General features: G+C 45.4%; 1 protein-coding gene across 6 annotated transcripts in view; it reads left to right on the top strand.

Moving 5' to 3' along the window:
• Positions 1–235: 235 nt before the first annotated feature.
• The window catches only part of TMEM150C (transmembrane protein 150C), a 43,598-nt gene continuing 16,194 nt past the window's right edge, over positions 236–27,639 (top strand). Inside the window, exons 1-7 of one of the 6 annotated variants that reach the window (XM_037896761.2) lie at positions 321–353; positions 1,610–1,708; positions 2,982–3,190; positions 21,569–21,650; positions 23,364–23,417; positions 23,533–23,565; positions 23,692–23,759. In XM_037896761.2, the coding sequence (XP_037752689.1) occupies positions 21,571–21,650; positions 23,364–23,417; positions 23,533–23,565; positions 23,692–23,759 (235 nt within the window). In that variant the 5' untranslated portion in view covers positions 321–353; positions 1,610–1,708; positions 2,982–3,190; positions 21,569–21,570. Of the gene's footprint in view, positions 354–1,609; positions 1,709–2,981; positions 3,191–12,997; positions 13,095–21,565; positions 21,651–23,363; positions 23,418–23,532; positions 23,566–23,691; positions 23,760–27,639 lie in introns of all 6 variants that reach the window. The other 5 variants (XM_037896760.2, XM_043545621.1, XM_037896762.2 and 2 more) reach the window with 5 other exon arrangements.

Here is a 27,639-nt window from a genome sequence, read left to right as displayed (position 1 = left end):
CGCATGACCGCGGGCCTCATGCGTGTAAGCTGGTTTCCATAAAGGGGCCCGTTTCCCAGTCCCCTCAGCGGATGGGGGGGGGGTTTGCTGAGAGCAAGGCGGGCTTCGGGGCGCTGGTTTAACCCCCCCCTGCGTCGGGCCCCACAGAGCCGCAGCACGGCCCCGGGGTGGCTCCCGCAGCCCGGCTCAGGGCGGGCTCCCCGGAGGAGGAGGGCGGCTCCGGCTGAGGGAGGAGGAGCCCGCTCGCTTTGTCTGGGGGGGGCCGCCGGGGCAAATCCCGCCCCTTCCTGAGGGAAACCCGCCCGCCGCTGCCAGAGCCGCCGCCCGCCCCCGCGCTCCGGACCTGGCAGCAGGTAGGTGACTGGCTGCTCCCCGGCCTCGCTTCACCGCCGCGGGCTCTGCAGGGCGGCCTGTGCCCGGGAGCGGAGCCCGGCTGCCCCAGCCCCAGCCCCTCGGGCTTGTCACGCGCGGGCGGCGCCTCTTTGCTCTATTCGGGGCTCAGGAGGTGCCCCCCCACCCCCCCGCTAGGATCTCGGTGTGTGTCCCCCCGCCGCCCCCAGTGACTGCCTGTGTCCTTCCTCCTGTGCAGCCCCCTGCCGCCCCAGTGCGCGTTGCTGCCCGCTGCCGCAGCGCCTGGCCAGCCCTCGGCCATGTTCGCTCCCGCCCTGATCCCGCTTTCCCCTCGGGGCCGCCTGTGGCGGGTGGGTCTCATGGCTGGGGAAGGCGGCCTGAGAAGGAGCTGGGTGTCCAGGGTGGGAAGAGGGATATCTTCTTTACCCCCTGCTTCTGGGAGACCAGCTGCCAAAGCAGACAGATTGTAACGCTACAAGCTGCTAGGATTTCAACCAGGCGCTTTCTCCTCCCATCATTTAGCTCCTCGGTTTTACCTTTAAAAATGTGGATTGTGTAAAACTGTTACTGACCGGGACATTGGCAGATGCATGGAGAATGTATCTTGTTCTGTTCCCACACTGTTACAGTGATAGGTCTTGGGGGTCATTTATAATAGCCCGCCCTCATCCCATGCATCCACACCTTTTTAAAAGGTTAAATGGGAAATATTGCCACACCAGAGTGCCCATCGACTCATCAAAGAGTCTTCTTTGCCCACTGGCTGGTTAAGCCCAGGGATCTGCATTAAACTGGGAGGGGAAGCCAATGGGATGTAGATTTCCAATGGAAATGTGGTTGATTTTTATCACAGTAACATCTGAAGACTCTTTGTTTCATTGTGCTGTGCAAACACGCACAGTTGGAAAGCTTACAATGAAAACAAGGATAAGGTGCAAGAGAGGAGGTGGCAGGGTGGGGAAGGCCAGGTGATTTGGCACACAAGGCTGCATGTGTTAGTAGCAGAACATATAATTTCAAGGCTTCAGTGTGCAATTTTAGTTAAATTAGTGGAGAAGAGAGAGATATGAGTCATTAAAGCCCCGATCCTGCAAGTTGTTCCATGTGAGACTCGTGCAAAATCTTATTGACATTTTGTGTGGGTGCTGAAACCTGCCTGTGGGGAAACAGCTTCCAGGATCAAGGTCTAGGAAACCACCTGCTTATGCCATTATCTTACTGTATCTTATCCTGCATTAATTTGCTCTGACGTGTTTAGGTGTTGCAACTGATAAATGGTCCTCTACCGGGGAGGCTGAGAGCAAGAGGTGATCCTACATATAGCACCATATATGCTGCAATATTTGTACACATCAAGGTGAGATGACAGTGCATTTCTTGGCGCACTCTACATTAAGACAGATGCTAATTTGATTAATCCTGTTCTATCGTGCTGTTGGAGCTACCTGACAAAGAAGATATATGGCATTCAGTGTAAAAAGTGGACCCAGAGTTTCCCCCAGGGATCTAGATGTTTATCTCCATATAATGAATTGTTCTTCTCCATAAAAAGTGGAAGTGCAATCTCCAGGCCCCCACACTCGCTCCCCTCTGGCAGCCTCTCTGCTAGGCTTTATTTGAAAGGGTTGGGAAGGATTTGGTGGGGCAGGGCTAGGAGCTCGGAAGTAGCTGTGCTTGGAGATAATGTATCTAGTGGACTGCCTTCCCCTTTTTCCCCAAGATCTGGGTGTGAATAAGTATCTAGATACACTGATGACTTTATCACTTCCTTCCAGATTTGGGGTGGAATGTCCTTTTCCCACAGGGATGTGGGGTTTGGATGCTTGACACTCACCCTCTCCCCTTACAAACTATCATTTGTCTTCCTCTACCCCCCTAGCTTTGAGGGGGTGGCTTTCAGAGAATTCCATGAGGTGAACCACATCAAGCAATCCCATTATCCCTTGAACGCACTCCTTTTGGTTTCTCAGGGCAGGGTGGGATCTGGCCTTGAAACCATAGAAAAGAGCCAGACTAACTGATAAATTTAATAAATTTATAATAATAAATTTACCTCAGTAGAGGTCGCTGATATGGATGACCTTATCATCCAAAGGTATGACATAAGCTTTAGCTCTTGCTCATAGCCCAGAGTTTACATCTCATCATGTATTCAGAATCCTCAAGTTATCAATGTTAAGCTTTTCCATGCTTATGGTTCCTTCTGTCTGGTTTTGATTTTGATTAACAAAAGGTTCTATTGCAAGAGATTTAAAAACATTATCTAACTAGCATTTGTGCCAGCATATTGTTACAACAATATAGGTATAAAGGTAATTTGTAATAATAGCTTGTTTTTGGAGAAAATGTATATGAGAAGCTTAAAAATGCATATTTATGAGAATGCCTGTAACAATTTATTTAAAGGGATGGTAGCAGCTTATTTTTATACTGGTGTAATGGATTAGATAATGAGGCCTTATATTTTGTGAACAAATATTAATTATGTTCTTGTTAACCTCCTAGATTGTTAGAAGCAAAAGAATTTTTAAAAGTTTGTTGTTTATATTCTGTGTTTATTTTTAGTGTTGCTCAGTTGGGACTGTGAAAATCAATGAAATCAGTTTCACTTTGTTTTGTTTCACTATAAGGTCCTTTAGACCTGCAATGTTTTTGTTTCCAACACTGCATGGGAATGTGTACTTGTGTAAACACAACTGTGGCAGAGCCAGGGGTTGAGCAGTGAGCACCCCCTGCACATTGGAAAGTTGGCGCCTGTAGCTCCAGCCCCGGAATCGGTGCCTGTACAAGGAGCTGCATATTAACTTCTGAAGAGCCGCATGTGACTCTGGAGCCACAGGTTGGTCACCCCTGCAGTAACCTGTTAAAACTGGGGAGGTGCAGACCCATTCCACAGACAGGTTGATCCAGTGTGTAAGCTGTGCTGTCTGTAGGTGTGAAGTTGCTTGGGTAGCAGGAATGCTTGTAAATGAGGGTGGGCTCCTGGACAGCACTGCTCCCTATTCTGGGGACGGCATTACACCAGTGATAAGGCTGTAATATCTCCCCAATGCAACTACAATGGGAGAAATAGAGACAGACCCACACCTTGGCCAGTACTGCTCAGAAATAATCAGATGGCCTGCCCTGTAGCAGGAGAGGTGCTGTGAAAGGAGCAGAAGCATGGGAGACTCCTGCCCTTGCCACAACAATGGTGGAGAGGGGGTGGTGCTCCTGTCTCAGATTTCCTGAGCTGCTGATGGACCATTCTTGGAGGGTAGTTCCTCCTCTGCACTGAATGCAACAGGGTCCATGTGCCACATGGTAGCTGATAGGAAAGCAAGGTAACAAAGCAGTGAGGGAAAGGAAAACCAGCACTGTTCTGTGCATTCAAGCCACATGTTGGTTGATGCTAAAATGTGGTTCCAGCAGTAAGGGAACACCTAAAAGACGTGTTTTAGCCAGGGATGATGTTACAGCCCTGTTCATTGATGCCTGTTCTTCTTGCCTTTGAAGCTCTTCATAATTCCACCTCACCTACCCCACTTTGCTCACCTCCGTCCAAACTCCCCTCCTCACCATCCCATTTGTTTCCCCCCAGTTCCTTATTTGGTGCCATCTCCAATGTTTCGGATAGCTTCCCGGCTAATCTGACAAATTCTCTTTCTCTCTGCTTTCAGACAACTACTTAACCCCATTCTCTGTACATTCTGTTTTGTCTTTGCTTGTGTCTGTAGATTGCTAATGCTTCTAGGCAGGGATACGAGCAGTATATAAACCACCTATGTTTATCAAGCTATATGTACTTATTTATAGAGCTGTATACATTTGTGAATAATGATCAGAATCATCAGGGATGTTATAAGCACACACAAATTCCCATTCTCTCGCCGTCTCTAATTATATACACATTAAGGGGGGAAGCCAAAAAACCCTCTTCTCTCAAGGTCCGTAGTGACATTCCTTCTGCAAAGAAGTGATAAATGGGTCAGTCCTCAGAACCCCTCGCTGCAGCTCCTATGCTGCCTAGAGGAATTGCTGGCAGAGCAATACAGTGGGCTCCAGAGGCTGAGTCCACTGCCTCTACCCTACTGCAGGCCAGTGCAGTGAGCAGATCTCTTTCTTGGTAGTGAAGACTGTTAATCATAGGTGCAGAACTCCTAATTTAAAAGTGATACTGTCACTTTCGGTTGTTATGAATTGGCCTCACTTGAGCAGGATATCGTATAGAAGCACTTGGATTCTTTCCGTCCTGTTTTATTTTCAAAATAATGATTACTGTTTTGACAAACATTAAAATAATTCCAGCCTCTGCAGAGGGCAACAGGGCAAGGGCTAACTTGTGTACTGTGTGCTGCCTTGTGGGTTTTGGCTAGGCAGCAGGGAGAGCTAGTTTTGAAGAAAAGAAAAGGAAAAAAAAAACAAAAACCCCACTAGAAATGGGAAAGTATAATACCTTTCCCAAATGGCTTTTCTGTGGCAGGAAAATATTCACGCCTAGTCCGTAGAAGCAATAGGAATCACAGTTGGTGTTTATGGGTCTGGTTGTGGGACAGAAAACTAAATATTTGAATGCAGAAATCAAAGAAGAAAACTCTATGTGGGACTGTTTCAGTGGCCAGGTTAGCATAGGATGAAGGCAAATTAAATGAAAATATGGGACTTCCCTGCTAATATCTCTGTATTTAAACAGCATCTTTCATCTCTAAGAACTTTTTAAAATGTAAAGTTTAAATTTAATGTTCCACATATATGTGCTCGTACAAGAATTGCTTAAATGCCACCTGGGAGGTGGAGTGTAGCAGCTACTGAATGGTTCATATCAGTCTAAGATAGGAAATGAAGATTATCATATCTAGTTGAAATGCCCAGTGGATTTCAGAGAAGCAATATAAAGCTGTGTAAACTGGAATTTGACCAGAGCTAACATTTCTTCTGGAACAAAAAGTTCCATGGGTTTTGCAGTGACTGCAAATGGCTAGGCTCCATCTTAAAGATGGTCCCTTTTGCAGTACAGTGCATTCAAACACTCTTAGTTCCAACCAAGCCAGTCTCCTGACACAAGGGGAAAGATTATATGTCATGTTTTTGTAGCCATGTTGGTCCCAGGATCTTAGAGAGACAAGGTAGGCGAGGTTATCAATCTCCTTTATTGGACCAATTTCTACGTCCCTCACCAACAGAAGTTGGTCGAATGAAAGACAATACCTCACCCACCTTGTCTCTCAAGGGAATTGAGTTCCACCTGCTGAGTCACCAGCACTTTACAACATCCTTAATTTTGCGTGAGTATCACCCATCCATATACATACTAGGCCCCCAGCCTTGCTTAGCTCACAAGATCTGATACGAGCACAACCGTCGGAGGCCCCAATGCACACACTTGTGATGGCTAGGCCAGCACTGTCGCACGCTTTATTTAGATTTGTTTTGTGCCGTATTTGGTTTAATCTGCACACCAGCTGTCTCTGATTGGAAAAGGATGTTGGCGCAAGTTTTAGTACCTAAAAGAAGAAAAGATAGGAATGTTATTGGGGAGGCATGAATTGGCTTCTCTGTTAAGTGGAACTCCCCTACAAAGAGAGTGTGGGGTGGTAGTGACATAAAAGTGAGGCCCCTTCTGAAACACAGGTTTCAAACTCTTGTGTGAATATCCTGATACTCCAGTCACTTCTCTTAAGCCTGTTTTGACTCTGATCCCAGATCTCAATTAGAGCCCGTTAGAACCAGCTGCATCTTTTAAATTGTTCCCAAAGAGTATTCGATGCCCCCTCGTGGTCATCACCAGTAAATGTACAGATGATGTTATGAAATAATACTGTTATACAGCCTCTTTCATCTGAATATGTTTACCAATTACTGTATGTACGCACATGCAGCATCACTGAAATAGTGCCCCAGCCAGCCAGTATACAACCTTGTTAGGGAGCGAAAAACTTACTAAGGACACTAGGGCAAATTGCTTGCTCTTATTAAAATCCCCATTTGACATTTAGGTCAAATGTGTGTGCTTTGTGCTGGTCTAACTCTGCGCTCATTGAAGTCAATGGGAGCAGAGTTAAAAGTGCTCTGGAAAATATCACCCCTAATGTCCAGAGCAGACAGGGTTTTTAAGGTTACATGTGAAAGATTCCTCCACCCCGCACCTCACCTGGAATTCAGCTCTGTTGCTTCAGAAGGGAGGCGCTGAGTTTACCTGGGTGGGAGCTAAGCTGGTTGTTCTGGGGAGACCATGCCTATGTCTGTCTTTGGCTTTCTGCTGTGTATGCCTGTAGAGAGGCTAGCCGGGGCTCGTCTCTCTCCGGGGCGGCAGGGAACCACACTGCCTCACTAAACTCGGGAAGATATCTTGTGGTGAATTAGTTCAGCCGTGGGAGTCTTCCTCGGCGGCCTTTGTGAGGGCAGAAACACAGTGAGCCCAGGCCCTACGTCAGGGCACGGCAATGGTGGGTCAGGCGCTCAGGCCCTCAGGCAGGGGCTGAGCAGTAACAGTATATAAACTGTAGTCCCAGGCCCTAGGTTCCAAAGGAGACTGTCACCCACGAGTTGGGTGGCAGGGGGAACACAGGCCCTCCCACTCCACGGGTCCCAGCCCAGGGCTCTAGCAGCGGCAGAAGACTCGCTGCTGAGTGAGTGGGGATCCTGACCGCAACACACTGACATGGGCTCTGGCAGTGCTGCAGCCATACTGGGGTCAGCTGCCCCCGGGCTACTTCTAGACTTCCCCCTCTTGAGGTACCTGGGTTGGGGTGGTGTCCTCATGGGGGTCCAGCACCATGGGTTCCTCAGGATAGCTGGTGCGGGGCAGGTTCGGCAGCTCCTCCGGATAGCTGGCGCGGGGCAGGTCGGACCAGTCCTCGGGTTTACCGCAGGCCGCTGGGGTTTCCCAATCGTGAGCTAGGCCGGAGGTGTCTGGCCTCCCCGGTGGCTGCTCTCTCAGTTAGCTCTGAGGTCGGGCCTTTATCCTTCTAGGGCAACACCTGACCCTCTGTGGGGCGGGCTCAGAGCTCCCTGGCTCCACCCACTCTGGTGTCCAGAGGGACTCGTCTCTCTGGGGCGGTGGGGAACCGCACTGCCTCACTACAATGCCCATCGCTCCTGTCAATGTCCATGAGAACTCTTTATGAGCATGAGAGGAGAATATATCCCTTGGCACAGAGTGTGTCGTCACCATGGTAAAAGGTTCTGCTTCTGTCCCACAGCTGTTCCCCATGCTCTTCAGTTGTGTATGCAGGTGTATGGCACCCAGCTGGCAGTGGATTACAAACAGCACTGTGGAGCAGTGCAGCAGGGAACAGACAGGACAGGCAGATGGCGAAGAGTCTTGGAAAAATATGATTAAAGCTGATGTTAGAATTCTGGTTGAGGAAACACTTTGATGAGCCACTGTTTGTCACACCATAAATCTATAAATACAGTACGAACAGTTACTAGTAGGACAGCATAGTTCATCTTGGGTTGTTAGTTTAAACAGTGCTTGTCTCTGTTTCTAGGCATTTGTCCCATCCTTCCTGGGCTGTCTTCTGCTCCTGCTGAAGTCTGGGGGTTTCGCTGGTGACATCCAGTGAAGCAGTATCAGGCCAAAGAGCTGGGTACAGCAGTTGCAGCATGGTGATTGGCAAACTTTGCTGCCTTTTGCTGCTGCCCCTCAAAGGAAGGCCTGGGAATGATCTCTCACCACTCCCTGCCCCGCTTGTCACCCTCACCTCATATTCATAGCTTGGGAGCGCTGAGGCCAGAGGACTGAGCTGATACCAGCTCCGCTTCCACCTTCCCTATTCCAAAGGCACCAATTCTGCACCCTGTTCCAAAAAGCACCTCCCAGGCATATTGCTTACTCCCAAAGGAAGGGTGATAAGCACTATTGCCCTAATCCTGGAGCATGTGGATGTAACTTGTACCTGCGTGGAGTCCCACTTAACTCAGTGAGGCTCCATGTGGGTGGAAGGGGCTGCCCACATGTTTCTCTCCATGGGATTGGGCCTATCATCATAGTAAATATGTGCAGGTCCAAACTCTATCTTACAAAACACACCCATGGCAATTCAGTATGGCTTTATCGCAGCACCACACCACCAGTTTCGTAAGGGTCTGTGCATTTTTATGTATAATTGTGGGTGGCTGGTTATTCATGTGGTGAGAAATCAGCCATGATGTCAAGAAGCAACATATGAAATATCTCTGTGGGGAACAAGATGGTCCAGAGGCTACTGACCCTTTGCCCTCTATGTCAGTATCTTGCTAAAGGAGGCCTGGCTGGCAGTGACTAATGGTCATTACTAGAGCTGTTTGGGAAATGGCAAGTATTTTCTGTGGAAAAACCTTTTTTAAAAAAAAAAAAGTCATGGAGTAAAAAGGATGGTTTTTTTTTTTCCTTTCAGTTTTTCACTTTATTGTTTGTTGAAAATGTGGAAACTTTTGAGCAAAGTGAAAATTGTTTGCTTAAAAAAAAAAAGGTTATGATGGTGAATGTTGTACCTGCGGTAGTCATGACCATCTGATGGCTGTCTGGTGTCCTACTGCATGTGCCACGAATTGATGGTCTGGAGGTACTTATGACCGTGTCTCTCAAACTACCATCTTGAGTAGCCTTCTTGCTGGTAGTCTCTGCGGAAAGGCTATGAACTGAAAGGGCAACTACACTGTTCTCCTCTCTCACTCCAGGTCAGAACTGAAGCATATAAGTGGGGTAGTTGGGGGGAAGCTTGCACCGATGCTGTACCAATTTTTGGGTAAATAGAAGCCCTCATTCTCTAGGGTTGTTGATTGTGGGTACTGTGCCCCATCCCTCACCTGAGAAGTGGGCCTTTTACTCTTCTAGGCTCCGCCCACTGTCCCTACATTTAAATAGGCTGATGCGTTTCACCAGAACTAGTCCTTAACATAATTGCAATTAGAAAAAAGTAAATGAATAGGGGACACTTATTGCTTCTCAAACATCATTACTGTAGTTTTAAAATTATCTTACTTCCGAAAAAACAGATGATGTTGCCTCCTCCCATTATTCTCTGACCCCCTTTAAAGAAAACTGGCCTGGGGAGACAGCACAGTGAGAGGATTGTGGAGGGACATTCAGTCTGTTTTGATTGAATGGGTGAGCAGTATAAGGAGCTACCAGGTGGGAGAGGGGAGCTGGGAGAAAGCCCTTCCCTTTACCTCAGTATTTTCTGACCTGTTTACAAATCTCAGCATCCTGTGGTTTATTAACCCACTGATCAAACTCCCCAGCTGAGTGTGTGGGATAAACCTGAAGACATTCGTCAGCCTCTGTATGCTGTTGGCGTTCATGGATTATGGGGAAGTTATGTAATGTTCTTATTTATGTCTTTTAAAATGTAATGATGGGGTGTCACTTGTTCTAGTGATCATGGGTTTAAAAAAATAATGAAAGAAAGATGGCAGGCTCCCCCTGAAAAGAGTCCTTGTTTGTTCCCATTTTAACATTATTGATTCACATCAATTCTTTATGAATTCTCTTATGATTTAAGCAGTTTCCTGCCTCCTTTCTCCTATCACCATTCTGCATCTGAATTGCCTGAGATGAATCAGTAGGACAGCACTGTGAAGTGCAGTAACAGCTCTCTTTGGCGTATTATGCAGTTTCTGAATTGGATCCTCAAAACACATTTACACATTCCAGTCTTAAAAAAGACATATAACTCTGTTAATGTGATAATTTGGTTCTTGCTTACATTCATATCCCCTGGCTGTATCAACTTCAGGAAGAGCCTATAACTTTGCTCTGCTTTTATTGCAATTCTCCCACAGCCCCACAAATGATGAAACTCCCATTCCATCGAACATACGCACTTCAATTACCGCACTCATCTCACCAAACACACAGCACTGTGCACTCAAGGTTCATTTAATGTAAACATCTTAATTTAACTCACTGAGCAAATTACTTGATCATCTGGACAAATTTAAGATGTAGCTGAGCAATGATAGCAGTGTGAGAACCCTATTGAGAAACCTTCCCTTTTAAAGAAAAATCCTCTGGCGATGTGAATGTGAAGCCAGTTGCAATTTGGCATCCACTCACTTCACAGGGGGCTACTGAAATCCAGGGTTCCTTGGAGTTTCACGATTCTATAGTGTGAGATTGAACACCCTCTTTTTAATCCACTTGGATGCACAGCAGCTGCCTTCAGGAAAATGGACAAATTTCACATGGTGGTGTAAACAGAGCCAGAAATATAATACAATTAAAAGAAAATCCATTGTATCAAGGAGGCTGTAGCCAGCTTTGTGTCACTGTGGGCTTCCGGTCAAGAGATTAAAAATGAAAGATACCTTTTTACACACCCACAACTATATACTAAATGTAACATGACTATTTGGTTTAGGATATTGGTAAAAAAATGTGTGCACACTAGGGTAATCTTTCTCATGAATCAAAGTCCATGCTTCTGGTCCAATATCACTAGTCAAGGTAGCAATACAGCTGGAAGCAGAGCTGGTCAGAAAAGGGTTTTTTCCCCTGGTGGCAAATTTCACTGAAAACAAACTAAAAAATTTTTTTCTAAGTTTTTCCATGGAAAATTTCGGTTATTTTTGGCTGATTACCAAAATATTTTTCTCTGGAAATGTTGCCATGGTTCTTCAAGGGAGTTGTGGTTTGGGTCCTTTGTGCTCCCATTCGCCTCTATAGGCTGGGATTCTGGATCCAAAAAAAATTAGATAAGTTCATGGAGGGTAGATCCATCAATAACTAGTAGCCAGGATGGTGAGGGATGCACCTCCATGCCTCTGATTGCCAGAATTTGGGACCGGATGATAGGGGATGGATCACTGAAAAATTGCCCTATTCTGTTCATTCTTTCTGAAGCCTCCTTTGGCCCTGACCGCTGTTGGAAGACAGGATACTGGGTAAGATGGACCATTGGTCTGAGCCACTGGCCATTCTTATGTGGAACTCCATCTTCCATCATACACCACGGTCTCCCCTCTTGGGGAGGGAGAGAGGAGGCGGCGTATCATGGGAGCCCCTGGCCATGGTGTATGAAGGGAGATGAAGCATGGCCCATAGAGGAGAAGGGGGAGTTGAACTACAACTCCTCTGAGGCGCTGTGGCAGCATTTTCCAAATCAAAATATCTTAGGTTTTGGCTAAGATGTTTTGGGCATATTTTTGACAAAAAATAAAAAAATTCCCTGGAAAGCAGCCACTTATTTGGGGAAAATTTTGTTCTGCGATACCTCAATTTTTCCACTGAAAAACAGTTTTGATAGCAATTTTTCAACATGCACTGCAAAGAAAGTGTGGGGAGAGAAAAGTAGTGTTTTGAAAGCAGTTCAGTGTTACAGACTGGATCTACATGGTTGAAAAGAAAAATCCTGAACTAAATACAGCCAAATATTGTAGCTTGATTTTTTTTAAAGGGTTGGTTATGTTTATGACTAATAACACACACTGTAAAGTAAGATAAGGACAATGACCTTTCGTCCTCTTTGCCTGACAAAAATTGTCTGAAGCTGAGGAGGAAGTCAGTGCAGAGAATGGCAAAGCTGCCTCCTTAGTTGAGAAGCTGGCCCAATGGCACACAGCGCCTGACCCAAAGCCCAATGAACTCAGTGAAAGTCTTTTTGTTTATCTCAATGGGCTTTAGGTGGGAGCCTTTTAGATCTGAATCCTGACATGGAATCCCCCTGAAGTTTGGGATGGTCACACCTGGGATTTTTATTTGAGCCCAGCTGTAGCTAATAATCTAACAGCTGCTTTGGCATTTACTTCAGTTCACCCTGTTTGCCTGAGCTCCTTCTTGACCAGAGGTTCCAGCTGATGGAGATGGAGGAGGAGGGTTATTAAACTGGGAAAGATTAAAAAGAGAAACTGAATTTCCTGTGTGGTCTTGTGGCGAGGGCACTAGATTAGAAGTCACAAGACCTGAGTTCTGTTTCTTGTTTCCCCACTGCTCTGCTGTGTGACCTTGGGTAGTTCACATCTCTTATCTGTGCCTATCTCCCCTCTTGACCTTTGTCTGTCTTTATTAGTCTGGAGTGGCCGAGGGAGAATAGGGAAAAATATCTCCAGAGGAGAGGAGGCACAAAAATAACTTGCCACATAAATTATACAAATGTTTTATAATGACTGAGGCAGTGATTGACTGACTACGTTGGAGGTGCTGACCGAAATCCGCTAGAAGATGGTGGCATGTGGGCACCTCATCAAAAGAAGAGGTGGAAATAAGCAGAGTGAATGTAATACATTTTAAACACTTTCCCCCTCTCCTTCCCGAATATCAGTCAAAGTATCTTTCTGGGTGTCACGGTGAAGTGGGTGAAGGAAACTTTTTCCTTCCCACCTCCACTATTTATCTTTCAGATACAAACTAACCCTGTGTGTGTGAGAGAGACAGACAGACTATGGTGCTGGTGGACAGCTCCAGAGAGCACAGTCCTCTCTCTAGCCACAGAATCGGAGCAACACAGACAGAAGCAGTACAAGCTTCCACATGCTGCCCTGCAGATGTGCCTCAATCCTGAGTCAGAGGGAGTGTCTCTATGGTTAGGATAGGGGGCTGTCTTCATCCGTATTCAATCTTTAAGTTTTCTGATGGGGTGCCAGTTACGGTCACACCTGGGGGAATTCTACGCCACTGCGCATGCACAGAATTTATCTTCCCCCCCCCCACCCCTCCCCTGGCGATTTCTTTGCTTCTCTGCAGAAAAATGGCTTTCTGATGGGGAAGCAAAGGGAAGCAACAAAAGCAGTCTTGCGATCCTCCCCAGCAGTTTTGGGTGCTCAGGGCAGCCGGCAAAGAGGTAAATCACCGTGGGGCGGGGGGCAGGACTGGGGAAGACCTGGCTCGTGGCTCCTACCCTGTGCCGAGCTCAGCTGCTAGTCCCAGCTGGGCTGGGGAGGATGGGACTTCTTCTTCCTCTGCACGACATCCAGGGCCGTATTAGACCCACTCCCAGATTTCTCCTCCGGCTGTAGGAAGCTCTGCACACGCCCCTCCCCCACTAGCCCCACCGCTGCGCTTCCCGCACCATCGCTCCTCAGCTGCAGGGGAAGGGATCACTGTACCGGGAGTTGCTCCCTCATCCACCCAACCCCCATGCATCCAGACCTCCTTGCAACTAGACCCTCACACCGAACCTCACCACCCCCCACACACCCAGAGCCCCCTCTGATGAGCCCCACTCTCCCTGCACCTGGACCACCCCAATGAGCCACCTGCACCCAGATCCCCACCCTACCGAGCCCCAACCGGCTGCACCTGGATTCCACCCCACTGAGCCCCACTCCCCCTGCATCTGGGATCCCTCCCCACTGAGCTCCCCACACCCAGATCCCCCTGCCAAGCTCTGTCCCCCCGCCGCCCCGCTGAGCCCCAACCACCTTCATCTGGACCCCCCTGCAGAGTCCCATTACCGTTGCACCCAGAAGCCCCGCAACAAGCCCCTGTGTATCCAGATCCCCCACACACGCACCTGGATCCCCTACTGAGTCCCCTGCATCCAGATTGCCCAACACAGAACCCTCTCAGCCCACACCTGGATTCCCCCCACACTAAGCCCCTTCACACTTGGATCCTGCCTTGCTGAGCATGCCTGCCCACAGTTGGTGCACCTCGCATGGAGGGGCAGGATTCTGGGGTGTTTCTGAGGCAGGCCCAGTCCTTGCACTGTTAGGGTTGGGTGCAGCCTCACCGCTGAATCTATGTCCTGGGGCTGGAGGGGGGGGCTGCACAGTGATCTCCCACCTCGGTGCAGTCGGTGGCTTGTGTTCCCCAAAACCATGCTGGAGCCTCCACATTTATCTGACAAATAAAATTTGCAAAATTTTAAAATATTGTGTGCAGAATTTTAATTTTTTTTGCACAGAATGCCCTCAGGAGTATATGGTGCTGGTGTCTGTTTGTTTGGGGGAACTAGATTAATACCATTGAGATTTCACAGACCAGCCATCTGAGGGCAACAGCCTTTGCGCACTTCTGCCATAGCAACCTGGCAATAAAGGCTCTGCTGGTTTTGTTATTTATTAAGTATGCAGGCTCCTAGATGTGCCTTGAAGAGTTTGTAGTCTAAGGGTTTGATCCTGCAAAAACGTGACACTGGGTGTAGTACTTAATAGTGTGAATAATTCTATTGAAGACAAGGAGCTACTTCTGGCAATAAGCGGTACATTTGGTACTAGGTGTGTCAAGGTTCCTCCCCCACTCTGAACGCTAAGGTACAGATGTGGGGACCTGCATGAAAACCTCCTAAGCTTATTTTTACTAGCTTAGGTCAAAAAGTTCCCCAAGGTACAAAATATTCCACCCTTTGTCCTTGGATTGGCCGCTACCACCACCAAACAAATACTGGTTACTGTGGAAGAGCTGTTGGGAAGTATTTGGGGGGAAAGACATTTCCAAACACCTTGCACCCCGCTTCCTGGACAAGGTTTGGTAAAAAGCCTCACCAATTTGCCTAGGTGACTACAGACCCAGACCCTTGGATCTTAAGAACAATGAAAAAGCATTCAGTTTTCTTACAAGAAGACTTTTAATAGAAATAGGAGTAAATAGAAGTAAAGAAATCCCCTCTGTAAAATCAGGATGGTAGATACTTTACAGGGTAATTAGATTCAAAACACAGAGAATCCCTCTAGGCAAAAACTTAAGTTACAAAAAAGATACACAGACAGAAATAGTTTATTCTATTCAGCACAATTCTTTTCTCAGCCATTTAAAGAAATCATAATCTAACACGTACCTAGCCAGATTACTTACTAAAAGTTCTAAGACTCCATTCTTGGTCTATCCCCTGCAAAGACAGCATAAAGACAGACACACAGACCCTTTGTTTCTCTCCCTCCTCCCAGCTTTTGAAAGTATCTTGTCTCCTCATTGGTCATTTTGGTCAGGTGCCAGCGAGGTTACCTTTATCTTCTTAACCCTTTACAGGTGAGAGGAGTTTTCCTCTGGCCAGGAGGGATTTTAAAGGGGTTTACCCTTCCCTTTATATTTATGACAAGGTGTTTGTAGGATCAAGCTGTAAGACAAGGCAGGAATAACCTAATATTTTAAGTGCATACAGAATTAGAGTCAAGGGGTCAGACCGTTTAAGGCCAGGCAGAACTACCAGATCATGTAGTCTGACCTCCGGTATAGCATGGGCCCCAACCCCACCCAGCACCGCATACTAAACCCAACAACTGAAAAAAAGCCCAAACTGTGTAGCCCTCAAAGTACATATGTTAATTTCTCAAGTGGCTGCATGTTCATATTGTATCTGCGCTTCTCCTTTTGTCAGTTCCTGAGCCTCCCGTTATTCTCTGGTCTGATTTTCAGAGGTGATGACTGACCTCTATTTCCGTTGATATGAGTGAGAACTGCAGGTGCTCAGCTCCTCTGAAATTCAGGCCACTTGTCGTTACCCCTAGAATCTCTCACCTGTTTTACCAATTCAGATATATATTTACCCATTACCAGTCCCCTGAGCCACTCCTTCCCCCAAAACTAGGTGTTTAGTATTAAAGGTAAGCTCTAGAAATTCAGCAGCCGGGAGCAAATCATATCGTTCCCTAGCAACCTCTGGTCCCTCCACAAAGAGGAACTGAGTGCTTTGCTGCCACTAATATTTGTTCCCAGTGAGATGCTTGTGGCCAGGCTGTGTGGTTTTGTGTCTTAAAAATAAATCCAGCCCCCGACGTACTGAGCTCTTTGAAAACCTGGCTTCAGGTGACTGTGCTGTATTTACAAGTAGTGCTGGTTTTCGTCAATACGAGTCTAATGGATGTTGTTAGAGGAATCCTGACATTGTTTACTCTATTGATCTTTTCACAAACTGAAAAATTATTTTATTTCTCAAAATCTGGCTTCCCCGTGGGATCCTCCCTTTCAGTCTGATCTGTTCAGTTACGATTTCGAATGTCATTTTCTATTAACAGTCCGTAGAAGCTGAACTCTGTACGGCATAGAGAATGTGAAATTGAGCACTGTTTACTGAGGGCCTCTTCCACTGAAGTCAAGTGACTTTAGTGGACATAGGACCAGGCCTTTATTTGTCCCCAAAAAGGAAAAAATCCGCAGCAGGCGGCCATTTAAGAGGATACTATGTTCACCTTTTCAAATGTTCCTTCCAACTGCAGTGATGCAGAACTTCCTGGGGGAACATCTTTCTTCACTTCTCTGTGGTCTCTAGTGGGTGGAACAGAGGCTGAAGAACAACAGCTCCTGAGATGCTGCCTGACTTTGGGGAAATCACACGAACTTCTCTTTCCTTAGTTTCCTCGTCTGTAGAATGTGTGAAGCCAAAATAGCTTGTAAAGTTCCTTTGTGTGAAAAGAACTGTAGAAATGCCAGGGGCTAAAAAAAGGCATTAGTAATCAACAGTATTTTTATTATTAATTTATGGTATCGGTGAGGCCTTGATCCTTTGCAGTATCGTTTCAGGGAGGAAAACATATGAGAAAACGCTGACGTCCTCTGTCATACAAGGGTTGTATTCTCCTGGCTTGGTAACAAGGAACATTTGGAACCAACAGAGTAAAGAAATCTCAGCAGTAATTATAGGGGACTTGGCAATGATGGGTGTGTGGATAGGACATGGCACGTGCCACCTGCTCTCTTAACGCAAGGAAGGGAACGAGGAAATCGGTTACCATGGTCTTGCAGCATTGAGCTAGCCTTTGGTATACGTTGATACATCAAACGCTGGCATGGACGGAGCTTTGTTGTAAGTGAGCCAGCAGCAGAGTGGGACTGACTCTTGTCATGACGAGTGAGCGTGTCTAGATACTGGAGTGACAGCTTCCACTAATGATGCTCCTGGATGTCGCCTTTTTCTTGTGGGCTGCATGGGGAAAAAATGAGAGAACTGTGTCCCAGACAGATCTGCAGCAGAGGCTGTGAGCTGGAACTGCACTATGTAATTCTTCATGTGGTGCTTGTGGAAATGGAGCAATAGAAATTGCAGATGGAAAAGACCTATGTCTAGTCCATCCTCATGTACGTTTCCCTACTATACACTTACTAATGCTTTGTCCAGATAGTTTTGTGTTTCCTGAGACTGGGGTTTCCACTGCTTCCTTAGCAACTCTCCTCAACTCCCTAGTAGATCTCTCTAGCAGCGAGATTTTTGTGATAAGTCACGCAGAAGTTTCCTTTTCTTAACTGCATTAAATGACTTCCAGTTCCAGTGTAGTCCTAAATAACACCTCTCTCTACTTGGTGCGCAATGGGCTTGGGTATGCTGTGAAACTGATTGCCTTTAAATACTGATGTTTAATGTCCTTGGGGACTAACCATGTTGTAACAGGGTTCAGTGCTGCCTGTGTGGATGGCTGTAACACTGTGTGGTCACAATGTGTGAAAGACCATCTAGCCCTGGGCTAAAGCCTGGTTTGTTTGTTTTTTAACTTTGTTGTTCCATCCATGCAGACAGCACCAAACCCTGTTATAACATGTTGATCCCCCAACTATGCATAAACATGGTTAGTTTCATGGTAGAGATGGGCCCAATGAATCTACAAGTGTTCTCATCTTGTTTTCTACCTCTGTGGGTCCTCTGTGTCCTAGTCAGGCCTGATACTGCCTGCTATCCACCTCCAGCCTTGAGGAGTCATGATGCAATCCCTATCCTTTTGCCCACGGAGGAGTGTCATATTTTGTCCAGTCATTGGTCCATACTGCTCCTTAACCAGCTGGGGCTGGGGAGAAGTAGGGTAGAGTTATGTGAAACATTTACCCTGTTCCTCAGAGGTTGATTGAACCCAGCTTCTGCTGGGTTGGGGAGTGAAAGATGGGATACAAGGCCCGGATACCCATAGGGCAGAGCAGAGTATTGGGGGCTGAGCTTCAGCAGAGAATGTGAAGCTGCCACGCATCTTCCAGTGCAGTGCCTCCTTTCCCATGGACTCTCCCAGTCTCTGCCTCACACACAACAGAACAGGAGCCAGCTGCGGTGGGCAGAGAGAGAATGGAGCCAGGCTAGATCACAGCAGCAGCATCAGGGCTGTCTTTACTTTGTTACTGCCTGTCATCAGCTATGGGCCGGACTGTGACGGGGGTCCTGGGATGCAAGCAGTCACCTTACCGCCTTTGTAGGCTACCTGCATTGCAGGTCACAGTGCAACTGGGAGAGCAGCCTCCCACATGAGACGGCTGAGGAGGAAGTAACTTGCTAGGGTTGTGGGGTTATGTCCTCTCTGGAGCAAAGGGAACCCAGGAAGGAATCTTAGTAATGTCTCCTGAGGCTAGTTCTGGGGCAGCGTGGCTACACGTTGCCCCTTAGTCAAGGCAGACCGTAATATTGCAATCTAGCCCTAACTGAGGGGGTTGCATACTTCATAGCTTAGATAGGCTGAGATTATGGCGTGCACCAGGGACTCTTTGCCTTCCTCCCATCCCCCTCACAAGCAGCCTGTGTGCCACCTTCCCATCCTCTTCTGTTCAGAGTCTCCCTGCAAAGGGTTCTGTATGCCCCAATTCCCAGGTCCTCTAGTCTCTCCCACATGGCAGGGACTCTGTGTTCCCCCATTCTTACCTTCCCTGCATCAGCGCCTTTGACCCCCATACCAGGGTTCCCCCAGTCTCTCTGCCATGCCCAGAGCTGTGTGTACACCCCCATTCCTCCCAAGCCTCCTTCCCCTCCCCACTGTTAGTCTGGAAGATAAGTCATTCAGGATGTCAACATAGTAAACTCTATGGGGAGGATGAGTAGAGATGAGATGGGGTATTGTTATGCTGCAAGGCATTAATAGGTGCCATCAGCTCGTTGTCAGTTATCTGTCGATCAAACATCTCTTGAAGCTGTGCCTCTGCTAATCAGATGGCAGGGGCTCCATGTGTCCCCCATTTTTCCCCTTTCGGTTTTCTGCTTTCCCCCAAAATCAAGACTGTTCTGGCCATTGATGCCTATGGCATTCTCTGAGATTTTGGAATTGATTGGATGTGGCGTTCAAAAGTTATCACGACAGACAGACAAAGAAATGCCATCAAGCCAGAGCCAGCGAGACCTGTGGCCGAACAATGGCAGCCATCAGAAAGAAGCTGGTGATTGTGGGAGATGGCGCCTGTGGGAAGACCTGCCTACTGATTGTGTTCAGCAGGGACCTGTTCCCTGAGGTCTGTGTGCCAACAGTCTTTGAGAACTACATCGCTGATATCGACGTAGATGGAAAGCAGATGGAACTGGCCCTTGGGGACACCGCAGGGCAGGAAGACTATGACCCATGCCCATGAAGAAGGTGACTGTCATCTGTACTGTATCTGTCTTTTCCTTCAACAACCCCTCCCCCGTGTGTGTGGGTGTGTGAACGGGGTACAGGATGGGAAGAGCGCTGTTAGGTCTGATGTCTAGAGACTATAATGTGGCCTGCACCCCACTGCCCAAAACCCACAACCTGAAGCACAGACGGGGAGGTGTCTAGTGGTGCTTCTCTGTGCCATGCGTGGACTGTCCTCCTAAGCTGGTCCTGGGCTCTGAAGGGCCAAATGTCCTTGGACCATCTTTGGCTGACACTTCTGTTTTGTATACACCATACAGTGTATTTGAGTAGCTCTCGGTGTTGTACTTCAGTTCCATTTTATACTAATCCCTCATCCCCCGTTACTGTCTGATGCTCTGGACAGATTCTCTGCAATATTTAATCGCTACTGTCATACTGTTCCATTAGACTCTCTGCAAAATAAGGAAGCTCTGACACAGTCTGTTCTAATCCTTGCCTGTGGGTGTATGTTCCTGTCCTGGCATCCTGGTTGTGTTTTCTTGAACTCTTGCTTTGTCTCCAAGCCAAGATGTTCAACTGCTCCTGCTCCAGGGGGTTTTGGATTCTCCCTTTGGTTAAGGTGTACAGCACACCCACCAGTATTTTGTACACAGATTCACCAAGGCAGTCTCTGTTCTGTCTGCACTCAGAGCCTTGCCCTATTCCACCAGTGCTTTGCCAGGAACTGTGCTCTGCTGCTGTTAGAAATGCCCTCTGTTGCGCTTTCACCATGGACCTGCACTGCGGTAGTGTCTTCTTATCCTCTTTCAATAAAGTAAGGCCTTGTAAAATAAAAAAAAAATCAAGCTGATGGCAAACTCAGCCAATAAATCAGTGATCCTAAAACCTGCCTCAGATCATCACTGAAATACTGGGTGATCCTCTCAAAGAAATATCAGCTCAACAACTGGCCGTGAGTGAGTGGTGGGAAGACAGCAGGGAGGGAAAGAGGTGCTGGTATCCTATTGAAAGGAAAGTTGATGTTTTAGCTTTGTTTTTTCCAATGTGCATCTCTTAGTCTTTATTCAAGCTTGAAGGAAATGTGCATGTGACACACACACACACACTCTCTCTCTCTCTCTTCTCCTCTGGAGGATGTTTCCCTGTGGAACGGAGCTCTTCTGCCTCTTTTAATTTATCAAGAATCTGCATACCCACTTAGAGCAACTTTAAACCTAAATGTCAAGAATTCAGTTTCTTAACAATTCGTAGTCTCAATGACACTCAGGATGTCAGCACTTGAACGCAGAACCTTTGAATTCAGCCGAGTGCTCAGATTAGTTGGTTGCTGTGCACAGTGTGTGAGCTGAGGATGAGAACGAGGGGCGTGGGGAGAAAGAGCACCTACGCATCAGGAATTATTTGGGGGAAGTTCTGTGGCTTGCGAATCTTTATTTGAGCTGTGGGCACCACTAACAAAGCACATGTGGGTTTTAGTAACAAGCATGTTTTGATGTGAAGCTAAGTTGCCGTTTTTAAGGGAGAGTGTCGGCTGCTGGTTAGAGCTGAGAACTGGGAGCTAGGGCTGTTGGGCTCTCTTCCCAGCTGTGTGTTCTTGGGCTAATCACTCAGGGAGAGGCTTTAAAAAAAGCCTGCTACTAAATTCCTATTTGAAAATCTCCCCCAAAGTGATTTTTCTGTGCCTCGGTTTCCCCTTTTGGCAAAATGAAAATAATACTGACCCTATGGGGGCCTGGGGAAATGTAACTAATATTTTAACAAGGATTATAGACTGCTTTTAATTCCTGGGCTGATGGTCATCAGGGCTAGATTCTGTGACCCTTCCACACATTGAATAGTGTCTTAATGTACAAGTGCTCTCCCTGAATTGCAGGGGGGTTTCTCCTGGAGTACCAGGACCACTCTGCACGAGCCAGGAGCAATAGTGATCATTCTGCATTACCACGTCCTAAGTTTCACATACCCTAGTCAGACTTGTTTTGCAAGTTCGAGAGGGGGAAGGATGTGCTGTCTCTCGTAGCTCTTACCTCTTTTTTCTTTGTTTTGCATTACACTTTATTGTCTTTGTTTCTAGCAGGCATGGATGGGAAGAAATGCAGCGTGTGGATGTTTTTACCTCTTGTGTTCACCCTGTTCACTTCAGCTGGGCTATGGATAGTGTAAGTGACCTTCCGCTTGGGTTTTGGGGTGTGTGTGTGAGGACTGAGGTAAATCAGGCATTCCCAAATGTTGCAGTAGAATGGACCACATCTGAATAGAGAGAGTTGCACTGCTTTCATTGGGCTGGACTGGCAGCTGGTGATCTGCCTTCAGCAAGGGGCAGCATGTAGCTGCGTTGCCCAGGAGCAGAGCAGTGACCAACTCATGACTAGCAGAGACACTTTTTCATCGCTGCTTCGCCCTTGCTCCACAGAGGAGCAAGGTACACCAGCCATTTTCCTGGCACATCTTCCTTCTTCCTCTGTGTTGGTAAGTTGCAGGGGGTGGAGCTCAGGTTGCCACCCACCCCCTACCCTGGCCCATCCACTCCTCACTCATTGTGTGGGACTAGGAGCAGCAGCCCAGAGAGGCTTCTCTCCCCTCACACAGTGTGGCCTGCAATGCAGGGGATGTACCCAGAGGAGTAAAGGGGCATTTTATGGCTCCAAACTCACCTGTACAGGTGCGTGGGTGAGCTCACGCATAATAATGAAATACTATTAAGAGAGTCATTATGTACCTTAACTTCTTTTAAAAAAAAGTGATTTAGCAGCTGGAAATGAGGAGAAGCGACCAGCTCTCCACAGACCTGCAGGAATTCACTGTTGGCCACGGTTCCGGAACCATACGTTAATGATATCCTGACTGACGAGTTCGTAGGTTGTGCTCGCACTTGTAACAGTAACCGCTGGATCCTGACCTCTATCATGTGACGCTGCCCCATGTCAGATGAGTCAGAAAATAAGGGCTCGTCTCTTAGCAGCTCTCCCACATCTCGCTCTTGTATTACTGCAGCATGTGCCGATATATACTGGTAAACATCTGAAGTAGAATTCTCTCTCCATTGAAGTCATTGACAACTCCCATTAACTTCAGTGGGGCCAGGATTTCACCCTGAATGGAAAAAGAGAGAAGAGCTAATTTTAAAGGTGGAAAGTGGCTTATACAGGATACAGTATACATTGAGGGGATATCATTCAGTGGGGCAGGTGGTCATTATGAGTACTCTTGCCTTAAGGTGATCTTTAAATTACAAGCCATCAACACTGTAGAAATAAAATAAGGCTAAATGGCAATTGTCCTATAATTAGATGGACGGGAACCTTAGTTATCTGGTCACAGTACCCACAGTGACACTGCCTGTTTGTATTTCAATTACATCATGTGATCTATGTGACCAAAAGGTACAAAACCTATCCCCAAAGGTGTCCTCTGAGTCTAGACTGCTTCCATGCTTCCTCCCATTAATGGCTCTCTGCTGCAGAAGCAGAAGACAAAGACTGAACAGCCATATTTTCCTTTATACAATAGCTTGAGCATTGAGATCGATAGTGTCAGCTGGTAGCATACAGTGTTGTGGTCTGTGGTAGAAAAGAATTGCTTTCAGGAAAACAAGGGGCTTTGATTAACATTACTAATCAAGGCCCAAATCTGTAGAAGCACTTCGGCACGTGCTTAAAGCTAAGTAAGTCTGATTGATTTCAATGTGATTTTAGCACATATTTAAAATTAAGCCCATGTTTGAATGCTTTCTTGAATACGAATGGATATTAGATATTTAAAAGTATTTTCCTGAATTGGGTCCCAAATAAATTTATAAATTAAAAAACATGGTTGTCTTGGTCTTATATTTGCATTGTGTTTTCTAAACTGCCTGTTTCCTCTTTTGACAGATATTTTATAGCTGTGGAAGATAACAAAATTATTCCATTAAATGTGCCAGATCGGTAAGAGTTTGTTGTTGTTTTGTTTTTAAATCAGTCACTTGTAACAAATATTTTTAGAGACACAAAACAGCAAAATCTTTAATTCTGGCTCTTGTGTTTTTTTTGTGTCACTTAGGAAACCTGGTTCCAAAAGTCCCCCTTACATAAGGTAACTGGATCTCCTCTTCCCCCGTCCCATTCCCCACATATCATTCTGATCAATGGATGTTATTTCTTTCTTTCTCTCTTTAGCTGTCTTAGTAGAGTTACAATGATACACTTTATATTTTTGAAGTATTGCAGGTGATGCACCCCCTGCAAGCTGTGTATTTAGCCAAGTCATGAACATGGCAGCATTTCTAGGTAGGAACCGCGTGGGGAATTTTTTTTTTTTTGTCTCTCTTAATTCACTTTAATGAGTCATTGGAACATGAATAAAATCCAGTAGATGTTGCTGTCAAAGCTGATTATTTGAAACCTTTTAAAGAGGTGCTGTTAGTATGAAGCTAGTATTGTTTTGTAAGTATTTGTAAAAAGACAGAACAAAGCTGGATACGTTTGACCTTCATACTTTCCATTTTATTCTCTTCTTTTATCATCACACCTTAGCCTTGAGTCTGTATGACTGTGTTTTCGGAGCATGGAATGATATTTTTTGTTTATTGCTACTATAAAATCCTGCATGGAAACATTGTGTAATTGGTCATTGCATTTGACAAAATGTTATTTCTGAGTTGTTGGGTTTTTTTTAAATTCCTTTAGTAAAAGTATGGAAGTTCACAGGTTGCTTCTGATAAGGGTGAAGCTTCTAAGTAACATAGTTGGGAGAAACACCTGATGGTTATAATGCTTGAAAAAATGTTTCATTGTTTTTGTCAATAAAACTTTTTGTTATGCATGAGATACTGTAAGTATTTTCTCCTGAAGCTATCTAGACAAATGAATCAAAATGATAATGCTGAATTAATGCTCCATTGTTGTTACTGAGTCCGTCTTTGCCAATGTGGCTGTGTATATTATGGAAGCACCACTCAGAGTTCCATAGTCAAGGCTAAGCTGAGTTTTGCACTTAAAGCAGGGATTCAACCATTTTGTTAAATATAAAAAGTACAGCATCTCTTCCTCCAGACCCAGGAAATTCAGAGTTCAGGTGACACTTAAATGAAATTCAAACATGTTAAGGATGGAAAGGAATAGTTAGGGGATCCAAAAAGCCTTAACTCTGCCTTGGAGTGACATTGTAAAGGTGGTGGTAGGGGGAATCTAATGATTTTAAAAATAGGTTTAACCATGAACACCATAATGCCTTAATCATCATCATATGGTTATTTCATAGTATCACTCCAAGGCAGAGTTAAGGCTTGTGGGTAAATTGCAACATCCAGCTCTACCATGAGCCTGCTATGTGGCCTTGGGCAAGTCACTTCACCTCCCTGTGCCTCAGTAATGTTACTCACCTCCTTTATTAAGAGATCTACTGATGAAAAGCATGATATAACAGCTAAGTATTATTATTACTAATGTACTGTATCCTGAATTACTGATGCGTGTATTAAGATGGAGTGAAGGTTGAGAGTAGATTTTGAAAGTGGAATATCTATACGCACTGATATTTATGGATATATATTGGACCAGAACCTCAGATAGTATAAATCAGTCTGCCTCCACTGACTTGATGGAACTGCATTAGTTTACACTATCTGTGATCCTTGGTCATAACATGTGTATGGGCCTGACACACACAGAGAAAGCTAAATACAATTCTATACCTGCAAGTGCAGTTTCTGCCCTCAAAACCAAATATAACAATATGTATGTGGGAAACTTCTTGTCAGATTCCAATGTGTTTGACATGAATACACATCTCCCTGTTGAGCTACTGAAATACTGCCCCACTCCTACAATCAGATCTGTAGATTTTGCACCCACACAAAGCCCCATTAAAGTCCATGGGCTTCTGTGTGGGTGCAGGAGTCTGCCTGTGTGCAGCCGATTTCATGATCTGGTCTTATGTTGTATGAGAATGAGTGAACGTTACTTATGCAGTTGTGATGAAAGATCGAACGAACGAACAAGGTGTTGAGGCTAAAACCTGCTACATGACGTCAGCATTTTCTCTTTGAACCTCACCCAGTATTACAATGAAAACTATAGCTATGAAAATTATAGCTGGAAACCAACAACAACATGTATTATGATGTCTATGGGCATTACCCTATCGGGATAAAGCAGAGCTCGTTAGAGCAGGCTGCATGTCTGCTACATTGGATGCTTATGAGGGCTACTTCCAGCTTGTACCATTATTGACCTTAACCACACTGAAGACCTTGCTCTAGGAGAGGACATACTGGAAATTATATAAAATAGTGAACGTTCAAGGAGGCACAGTATTTAAATATTGCTTTGGTGCTGAGGTTGTTGACCTTTTGTAGGCACAGTAGTGTGCTCTTTTTGTTTTCCTGCATAACTCCCATTAGCATTATTAGGAGTCCCACGTGCGTAAAAGGGATTGCTCAATCTAGGTAAAAGTTGCTTTTATTTTAAAGGGTTCAAAATGGACCCAGTTTGTTTGTTTATTTTCAAAATAAATTATTGTAATTTTTCATTTACAACTCACACCCCCCTCCCCCACCACTGATTTTAGTAAGTAAAACATTTTGGTAGGCATTTCAAAAAAAGTTACCATTTTTAAAATGACAGGTTTCAGAGTAGCAGCCGTGTTAGTCTGTATTCGCAAAAAGAAAAAGAGTACTAGTGGCACCTTAGAGACTAACCAATTTATTTGAGCATCCGATGAAGTGAGCTGTAGCTCACGAAAGCTTATGCTCAAATAAATTGGTTAGTCTCTAAGGTGCCACTAGTACTCCTTTTCATTTTTAAAATGTCATGCAATTTTTCATGGAAATTTTCATTCTTTGAAAAGGCTGTTTTTTTCAGTTAAAAATGCTGACCAGCTCTGTTGCTGATCAGTTTGGAGATGGATGCAGGGAGAAAAAACTGCACAACATTAGCAGCAGAATATTCCCCCTGAAACATATTGCCTTTGTCAGTCTATGTCAGATGTCCACTTCAGCCACTGTTCAGGTGCTCAGATTACCTAGCCTTCAGCCGTATTTCCTACAACACACCCTCGGCCATGCAGTAATATTCTCCATAAAATACACTTCCTTTCATGTCCTATTGCTCTATTATTGCCAGAATTTTAGGTAGGAGGGCCCTTTGTTCATTCTTGAGGGGAAATTAATGTAATGTTCAGTTTTTTTTAATCTGCCTGAGCAAAACATGAAGGATCTTGGGATACTCATTTCGGTATATTCATGGAGTTGAGTCCTGGGAATTTTGCCGTTGACTTCAGTGAGGGACAAATCCAGCACTATCTATAGTAATGTGACAGATTGACAGCATTAGCTGGAATATGGACATATAGGGCTTATATTTTCTAAAATGACTAGTGATTGTGGGCGACTTTTTGGGTGTTCTATTTGAGACATCTCAAAGGGGCCTGATTTTCAAGGTGAGTGCTCAGCATTTTGATCAAGAAAATAAGTTATGTTTTCCAGCCTTCTTTATAGCCCTATCTGAGCATTCCACGTGACAGCTATGCAGCTGTTTGGTTCTAGATGTGGGCAGGAAATGATTTTTTCGTGCTGTAAGCACTTTTGAGATATTGGAAAAAAATTCTGCCCTGAATTGGGATGAAAAATCAAAATCTTGAATTTTGTTGTGACCTGAAAAAAAAAAATGATTTGGGTCAATTGAAACCATTTTGTTTCCATAATTTCATTGTGATTTCAACTATTCTTAAATTTTTACAACAAATGTAATTATCGTACATTTCAAAGTGAAAAATCAAAACAAAACTGGAATTTCTAATTTAAAATGTGGCAAACAAAATATTTCAACAATTTGAAAACTTTTTTCAGTTTTGTTTTTTGTTGAAAAATCCTCAAAACCAAGCCATTCCTGCAAACCGTTTTGGTTTGGATGAATCTATTGAAAAAAGATTAAGAAAATTGCTGACCAGCTCTACTTAGTTTTGAAGTTTACAGTTAATTACCAAAATATTTCCCCTCTTTAAGATCACATCTAGCTGTGTCTGCTAATCCTTTATCATCTATATCTCCCCTCCCGCACACAAACACTCTCTCCCATGATTCTAAGAAATAATGAGATTGAGATTTACTAGTTTTAGCTCAGAGACGCTACAAGGTTCAGTGCTGCTTTATGATCTTTCATCTGGGGT

The sequence above is a fragment of the Chelonia mydas genome, chromosome 4 (genome assembly GCF_015237465.2).
Source record: "Chelonia mydas isolate rCheMyd1 chromosome 4, rCheMyd1.pri.v2, whole genome shotgun sequence".
In the NCBI taxonomy this organism is placed as follows: Eukaryota; Metazoa; Chordata; order Testudines; family Cheloniidae; genus Chelonia; species Chelonia mydas.
Note: the sequence above shows the minus strand (reverse complement) of the source record. Positions and strands in the feature narration are given on the sequence as shown.